At 32.5% G+C, this 8,480-nt stretch overlaps 1 protein-coding gene across 1 annotated transcript; it reads left to right on the top strand.

Moving 5' to 3' along the window:
* Nucleotides 1-415: 415 nt before the first annotated feature.
* On the top strand, nucleotides 416-6,389 carry LOC110993671 (15-hydroxyprostaglandin dehydrogenase [NAD(+)]-like). Its single transcript, XM_022260021.2, has 5 exons — nucleotides 416-566; nucleotides 2,459-2,689; nucleotides 3,539-3,715; nucleotides 4,625-4,785; nucleotides 6,054-6,389. The coding sequence occupies exons 1-5, from the start codon at nucleotides 471-473 to the stop codon at nucleotides 6,199-6,201; spliced, it is 813 nt and encodes a 270-aa protein (XP_022115713.2). The 5' UTR covers nucleotides 416-470; the 3' UTR covers nucleotides 6,202-6,389.
* The last annotated feature ends 2,091 nt before the right edge of the window (nucleotides 6,390-8,480 follow it).

Here is an 8,480-nt window from a genome sequence, read left to right as displayed (position 1 = left end):
TATTATTAATAAATAACCAATTTTACGTGTATAAACATCGGAGTTACCAATGCGACTTATGTAAGATACTTAATGCCTCCAACGACTACATAGTCGGGGAATTGTCTAGAAAGTATAAAAAAAAATAGCAATTTCATTTTTTTTGATTCCTTTAAGAAAAGAGCCATTTCTTAAAATGCCGACAGCGCACTCCAGGCAGTGCGAACATGGGGGGACCAAGGGGACGATATCACATAACATCAGATTATTTGCCTGTTTGCCTGTTTGCCTCATGTAACACAAAAAAGTATATATATTCGACAGAATCAGGTGTAAATAGCAAAAGCAGTGTACGAAACAGTTATTGAAAATTTAAAAGATAATTTTTTGTTGCTATCACGTATAGAACATAAATTAACGTAATGCGTGATATATAAATAATTAAAACGGTTACATTCACACACAGAACACGGTACTAGACGGTTCAAAAAATGCATAGTTTACAAGACAAAGTTGCTATCGTAACTGGAGGGGCTGGGGGTATAGGAGCCAGTATTGTCAAGGATTTTGTGAAAGAAGGCGCTAAGGTATGAATTTTTTTCTTCTAAATGGTTCATCTAATATGTTCTTCGCTGATGGAAAGACATTAAGGATATCAAGGTTGCGTGTCGGTCGTTTCAACATCGATAGATTTGCTTTCGATGTGTGTGTTACTATTAGTAAGATTCAGAAACTAGGCTTACAAATGTTATAGATTTTGACGTCAGCAAGTCACAGCTCGCAAGTCTCGTTTGAGAATATTACCCTTGGGCTGAGGGTTGCACAAGCGCATGTCTTTTAACCGACATGGCACAATATCATAGTCGTTGCCTCGATCTCGCTATATATAAAAATAACTAATATCTAATAGAGATTGGTTCTATTTTTAAATATAATTAAAGTAAAGTTATTTTTAAAAATAGAACCAATCTCTATAAGATATTAGTAGATAAAAGTAACTAGTACCGAAGTGTAAGATTTATTAATACAGGGGGCAATCGGTCATCTACGAATATGTTATATGTGTTATGTGGAAGCAACGCGACAACATTTGTCTTTGCAGAAAAGTATGATTGCGCTTTTGACACTATGCTTTAAACCTAACAAATAATTACAAGGTTCGAATTTCAAAAACTGCTTACGTTACGAATCAACTGCTTAAATTTAGAATTCCAAACTATTTTAAATTTTATTTATTATCTATGTAATTCAATATAGTCTGAGGTTTTTATAATATGCCTACTATCAAAGAACTATAGAACTATAGAACTAAAGAACTATATCAATAGCTATAAACTATAAAGGCTTTACCATAATCCAAATCAATATAGAATTTAAAAAAATACAGATTTGAAACAAAAAAGATAGTGATGGAAGAATGAGCCTTACTTTTTTTTCCTCTGCGGTAATTTTCAATCAGCCCTAAGGCTATGAGCGAATTTCTGTGGTGCTTTCATGTGGAGTGACTTCCCATTGGAAGCATCCACTCATCTTCTGCCTAGAGCTACTGCCGGTCTTCTAGCTCTAAGATATGGTGATGAGCCTCACTTAAAATATAAAATTCAAATATATAAAATTATACAAATAATAAATTTTATATTATTATTATTTCTAGTTTGTATAATGGCGGTTCGAGTATGGTGCAATATCTAATCTAACAGTCGTGATACGCAACAATTGTGTTTATCCTACCAATAAGTAATAAATAGCTTATTTGGAACTTATCCGGACCTTGTAAAACAGACCCTAAGACAGAATAACTTTTTATTAAAATTTATTTAATATCAAAAATATAGGTTATGAATTCTACAACTGCAATTAACAAATGTGTATTGTATTCGAATATTTAATTATCAAATAAGAACATATTTTACATTTATATTGCAATACGATGACGAAACTTGCTTTATTTTGTATTTAAATTTAGTTTTAGTAGTTCGTGGGAGTGTAATAAATTTTAATTATTGTGATAAGAACTTATAAATATCTTTAAAGGACAAAACGGACATTTTTAAGGCCAAGAATGTAATTAATTTTCTAATATAGCCGTCTTTATTGCTTTTTTCAATTAATTTATACAAAACTAATCAAGATGATTGCAGTAGTATTGGATTCAGTGTGCGACTGTCGTACGATCGTAGGTTCGATTTCCGGCTATGCATTACATTCATTCTTTGTTAATGTTACTTCGCGCGAACAGTTAAGGTACATGGTGAGGAATCTGACATATTTTAGACCCTAAAAGTCGACTGCGTGTGTCAGGCACAGGAGGATGATCACCATGACATGCCTATTAGATTGAAAAATGATCTTGGAGGACCCTAAGTCGAATTTGTCAAACGAAAAGCAAATTTATTTCATTGTCTCATAACGAATTTATTATGAGAAATGAAGACTTATTCTGAATTCTTTTACTTAATTTTCTTTCCCTTAATACCAGGTAACAATTTTGGATGTCAATGAGCAGGGAGGCAAGAATCTGGTACAGGAATTGTCTAAACTTGGGAAGACAGTTCAATTTATCCGTTGTGACGTCAGCAATGAAGAGCATCTCCTCAAGGCTTTCGAGAACGTCATTGCTCGAGAAGGCGGGATAGACGTTGTAGTGAATAATGCAGGCATTGCTGACGAGTCCTTTGAGGGGTTTAAGAAACAAATTGCCTTGAACTATGTAAGTTTTTTGTTTTAAAATACGAAAATGCTAGAAAATATTGCTTCCACGAGCATAAAGGTACAACGAAATGCAGACACCATCGAGCATGTACACCAAATCAAGGGCATAGAATGGACGAGACGAAGTACCGACCGGCAACGCACTCGCGAGCCCTCTTGCAGTCTCAGTCTCCGTCAGAGTGTCTATGGGCGGCGGTATCACGAGCTTCCTGCTTATGTTATGTTATGTTCTATAATAAATAAATAAATAAAATCTTTACTTTACTTCTCGTCCGTTCTATGCCCTTGATTTGATAACTGTCATTAAATGTAAAGTCCCTGGATGACCGAGCTTGGCTCGGTATTTTTTTTTAATAAATTGTGGTTTTAGAAAATTATATTTAAGTACGAAATACATACTAATAAAATGATGAAATATGAATAATATAGAATATATATGCTGGAATAGCTTTAGTGATGTTGTGTCGTTAAAAAAATAAAACAAAATAGTATTATTATTCGCCTATTCGATAGATGTCAGGAAGAGGCATTTTCAGTTTGAATTGGGACTACTTAAACGCCACCTTTCTGTTATTTTCTATCATATATTCCTAGCTAGATCGATTTATCGCCCCCGAAACCCTCTGTATACTAAATTTCATGAAAATCGTTGGAGCCGATTCCGAGATTCCAATTATATATATATACAAGAATTGCTCGTTTAAAGATATAAGATTTAGATGCACATTTTTACTGTGTTATTAATTTAACTTTAATCATTAAATAGGGGCCTTCTAACAGGGCAAACTAGAAAACCAAGAGGACCCTATGAAAGAAATAAATAATGAAATATGATTGGTTTGTTTAGACAGGTGTGATTTCCTCGACGATTAGGGTAATGGAGATAATGCGTAAAGACAGAGGAGGCAAAGGTGGAACCATCATCAACGTATCATCTATTCTGGGAATGAAGAGATATTGTCCAGGTCTTTACGTTTATGGTTCGATTAAAAGTGCCCTCATACATTTCGGCAGTTCTATTGGGGTATGATACAAATTTATAATTTTTCATTCATTTTAGCGAAGCTCACTCTTAAAAGTATACTTTTTTTAAATTAAAAATTTTAATGAAGGAAATAAGAAAAAAAATTTAATTAAAAAAAAAGTTTTTTTTAATTTAGAATGCACTTTGCCATATCTAAACGCGAGGTATTTATAATTAAACAATATTGTTTAATTGTTGAAAATTATTATTTAGCCATTGGCTGCCTTAAATCATACGTAAACCTCTGAACCACTGGTCTTGAAATTTGGTCATCTGCAAACTTACAAAACAATAAAACAGTATCACATGGACAGTACACTGTGGCATGATGTAAATTACCTATTTATTCAATAACACCATATCTTTTAGTAAAATTTAAAAAAAAAAGTGTATTCCGTGTAGTTGTTTCTTCAGCGGATACAAATCACTTGAATCGTCGAATTATACATGCCGGATTTACTGTCAGCTACTTGTCATAGGGCTTATTACAACGTTCGAGTCAAATCAATATGATACTATACAGTGGTAGTTTATTTGATTTTACAATGTTGCTAGGTATATCAAATATCGACTAATCAATGGTCGAAAGAAATAATATTAACACTTTATAACACACACATAAATATATAGATATATTTATATCCTTTGCGATGTTACTGCTGACAAAAATACATAAATAATATGAAGTTAAGATCAGCTCAATGTTACTTGAAAAATAGAATTAACATTTAATACTTATTTGCACCTTAATAACAGTTTATTTCCTTTAAATGTTTTAACTACCGACATTAGCAGCTACGTCACAAAGTAAAGTAGATCCTATTCTTGTTTCACTATGTTTTTCCAATCAAACTTTTTATAATTAGAAATTTTCTTACGTACAACCTTATTTCACTTAAACTGTTTCAGATGAAAGAATATTTTACCCGAACCAACGTACGAGTTATGACGATGTGCTTTGGTATTACCAATACAGGCATTCTTGAGAATTCAAAAAGCTTCGATGATCAAGTTCGACGCGAGTTTGAACAGAGGTTACAGTATGCGTTAGCAAGAAACTCTGTACAAAGGTAAAGAATATTACCTGTTATAATGATTATGAATGTATTTGTCAAATTCTTCTTTAATTAAAAAAAACTATTTGCCCCATTCTCACAAACAATTACAGAAAGTCTCCAATGACCAGTTGCATAAACAACTTATTAAAAGTAATATTTTTTTAAAGAATTGAGTATAGGAATATAAGATGAATTTGGCATCAAGTTAACATTGACTCCTCAATGAAGACAATTTATATAAAGAGATTACGTGGGCCTGCATCTGTTACCCAAGGGCAATGTCGACATATTTACTACATTTTATACATAATATGGTCCTTATGGTTCCTGAGCAAAAAATATTAAAATTTGAAATTTCGCGTATAGTTTACCTAAGTCATTATAATAACTTAACATATTATCTTTTATTAACATAGCTTTTACATATATAAAGAAAACACTTTTAACCGGATTGAAACTATCTATATAAACTTATAATTATTTAACATAATTTTAAAAAGTTTTTTCTTATCTTATATAATACTCGGCATATTAAAACATATTATACCAATCAAATATACAGTATTTCGCTTTTCTTTACCTACATAATAATTATTAAAAGTAATAAATAGAAGAATAAAACTAATTTAAGAAGTTTGGTTCTTGTGGCAATATTTATAATATGGCGATATTTATTCGTTGAGCGAGGAGCACTAGCAATGGGGTAACCGGTACTATTAAATCAGACGCCAACTTAAATGTTTTATTAGCGCCTGTGCAGTTGAACCCCACGGCCCAAGAATTTCTACTCCAAAGGGAATCGAATCAAAGTTAAAGGAAAGACGAAGATATATATATTTTTTTTTTATTGACAAAGTTTGCCAACGCTCGGCACACTGGTACATTGGTAAAAACAAATACAATTTTGAATGTGACAAGCAATTAGAGGCAAACATGACATTCATTTATTTATTTAGCCGATTATATGCTGATTTATATTTTCCGCTTGATATGCGGCTGCTACTGCTTTTTTGGTTGTTTACTGAAGTAGTACCCTACTCCAAAGCCCATACAAGTTTAAGGGATCAACGATATCCCATCCGGCCGATTGGCACCGTCTCTAGCGTTGCCACCAAAATGGCAGGAACATTGACGGAGCAAACGATTGCAAATTTTGCTGAAACCAAACTTGTTTTTTAATGTAAATCAAATTGGTATTATAATATGATAGTATTAATATACCAATACTGAGACTTAATTGCAACCATAAATTTATATAAATTGTAAAATTTATTTTGCAGTGCGGAACAAGCCGCTAAGGGAATGGTGGAATGTTACAAGAACGGCGAAAGTGGAAGCACTTGGCTGGTCAACAAAGGTGTTATTACTGACATTTCGAATGACGTGACAAAGGCTTATGATATTCTGAGTGAGAAAATCATCATATAAACATACATGTTGCACTAAACGACGCGATACGACGTGTAATTATTTTTATATTCTTCAGGCAGATCTGAATATCAAACTATGTATTTAACTTTGCTGTACATTCGTTTTCCATAATTTTCCAAGGGATTTTCTACTTTTTATCTTGTAATTGCTACATTGTAATGTTTAAGAAATATATGATATTGATAGTTGATCTTTCAATCCAAAATTCACTTTAAATAAGTGGATTATATTTTTTAAACAACTTGTCATTGAAATACCTTGCTTGCAATGAGCGCCATGTAAGTAAAAATTCGCGTTCATTGTACAAGTTTAAAATTTTTCTCATTTCGTATCGTGTATGGATGAACATTTTAAAAAAATTACACAAAAAGATCCATCGGTACAAATGCTTTAGTTACAACAGTGTTGTCCAATTTGGTTTTTATTATATATTGTATGATTGTAACTACAATTAAATGGGAAGTAAAAGAAACTTCAACTTTTTGATTTTAAAATTGACAATTTAAACGTTTATTTGCAAGAAAAATTTTAGGTATAACAATTTAAAGTTAGCATAATGTACCACATATAGTGCCGTACAAATTTGTTTTGAAAGGTTGAATTTTAAATAGAAGTTAAAAATACTTTTTTAAAGAAAACACTTTTTTAACGGTTTAAAGTTATGTATTATTGTAAACTTTTAATTATTTAAACATAATTTAAATTTAACCGACGTTTCGCGTGCTTTACAGCGTCTGTCGTCTCGGTGACTGGCCTGAAATTTAAATTATGTTAAAATAATTAATTATAAGTTTACAATAATACATAATTTTAATCCGTTAAAAAAGTGTTTCTTTAAATGTGTAAAAGTTATGTTAATAAATGACAATACTTTTTTTTTAATTTTTGAGTCAATTTTTACATTTATATTTCATAATGAAACTATATCTAACAATATTAAACATTAATATTGTTTTACGTAACTTATCATTACTAAAAATTGTAATAATAATTTTGTTTCAAAGAATATTTTAATTTTAACTATATTTCATTTACTGCTTTTAGAGATCAATCTTTGAATGCTTAATCTGTAGGAAAAGTATGACACAGAAGCTAAAATATAAAATACTAAACGCTATACATATAAACAAAGTTATGTTTTAGCAAAAATGTTCCACAGGCCAAATCCTTTATCCTTAATGTCCAAGCTGTTTCATCACACAACTTTGATAAATTCCGTCGTTAGTTATATAGTGAAGTTGTTCTATGAATATTAAATTCGAAAGTTGTCAAACTTCACGATGTCACGCTCAAAGTTGAGGAAATTCGTAACTACGGACACTACGGAGCTTAGTGAAGTTTCAAAGTTCAGAAAGAAGTTTATGTGGTCGTTCAAAATTTGATGTCATCGACTTGCACATCGGATACAAAACCTTTTAGTGATATTTTAATTATCTTTTATAGAGTTCATGATTGGGTTTGGGCCTCAGATTTTCGTATATGTTTTTTTTATTAGTGAAGTAGTCAATACACACACACTGACAAAAATAGCACGAGAGGTAACGCGGGTGGTGGGCGGCAGGCCCCAACTCGCCCATAAATATTATGACAATATTTCCGGAGTAGTTGTCGCCCGGGCCCGGCGGGAGACGCCAACCCTCCATGTTAATAATGTCCCTTTTTAGGAAAGGGGAGATTCCGATACTCCCCTGCTGCTTAGCCACTCTGTCACATATCTGCCAGATTGCGTGCCTGATAGGCTAGGTCGTAGTGGTCCTACAGATAAAAAAAATACGCACACACCGTCAATTTTTTTTGGTCTAAGGCATGCCGTATCCTTGTTCTTGTAGTGTCTCTCCACTACTGGAGCTTGGCGGTCAGCTCGTCATACATCTGCCTTACGATGTTTCATTAACCGTATGAGCTAATGTTACATGTTAAGAAAGGCCGTCGTGCACTGGGGTCCTATCACCTCAGGTATGAGAGACTCATAACTATTTAATTCGTATAAAATCTTGTCTGTTTTGATAGTTAAATTATTACACAAGTCGTGTTATATTATTAATCTTACTTAAAATTTCTAATAGTAGCGATTGTTGACCGATATAAAAGTGTCGTACAATACAAATATAAAATGTATGTCCGAACCAATTCGACTAAGGGTCCTTCAAGAAAAGAGCTTACCAATTCTAAAAAGGCCGGCAACGCACTCGCGAGCCCAATGCCAGACATTGAGTGTATCCATGGGCGGCGGTATCACTTAACATCAGGTGAGCTTCCTGCCAGTTTGACCCCTG

This window comes from Pieris rapae, chromosome 20, assembly GCF_905147795.1.
Source record: "Pieris rapae chromosome 20, ilPieRapa1.1, whole genome shotgun sequence".
In the NCBI taxonomy this organism is placed as follows: domain Eukaryota; kingdom Metazoa; phylum Arthropoda; class Insecta; order Lepidoptera; family Pieridae; genus Pieris; species Pieris rapae.
The sequence above is the reverse complement of the archived record's forward strand: the minus strand, read 5'-3'. Positions and strand labels throughout refer to the sequence as shown.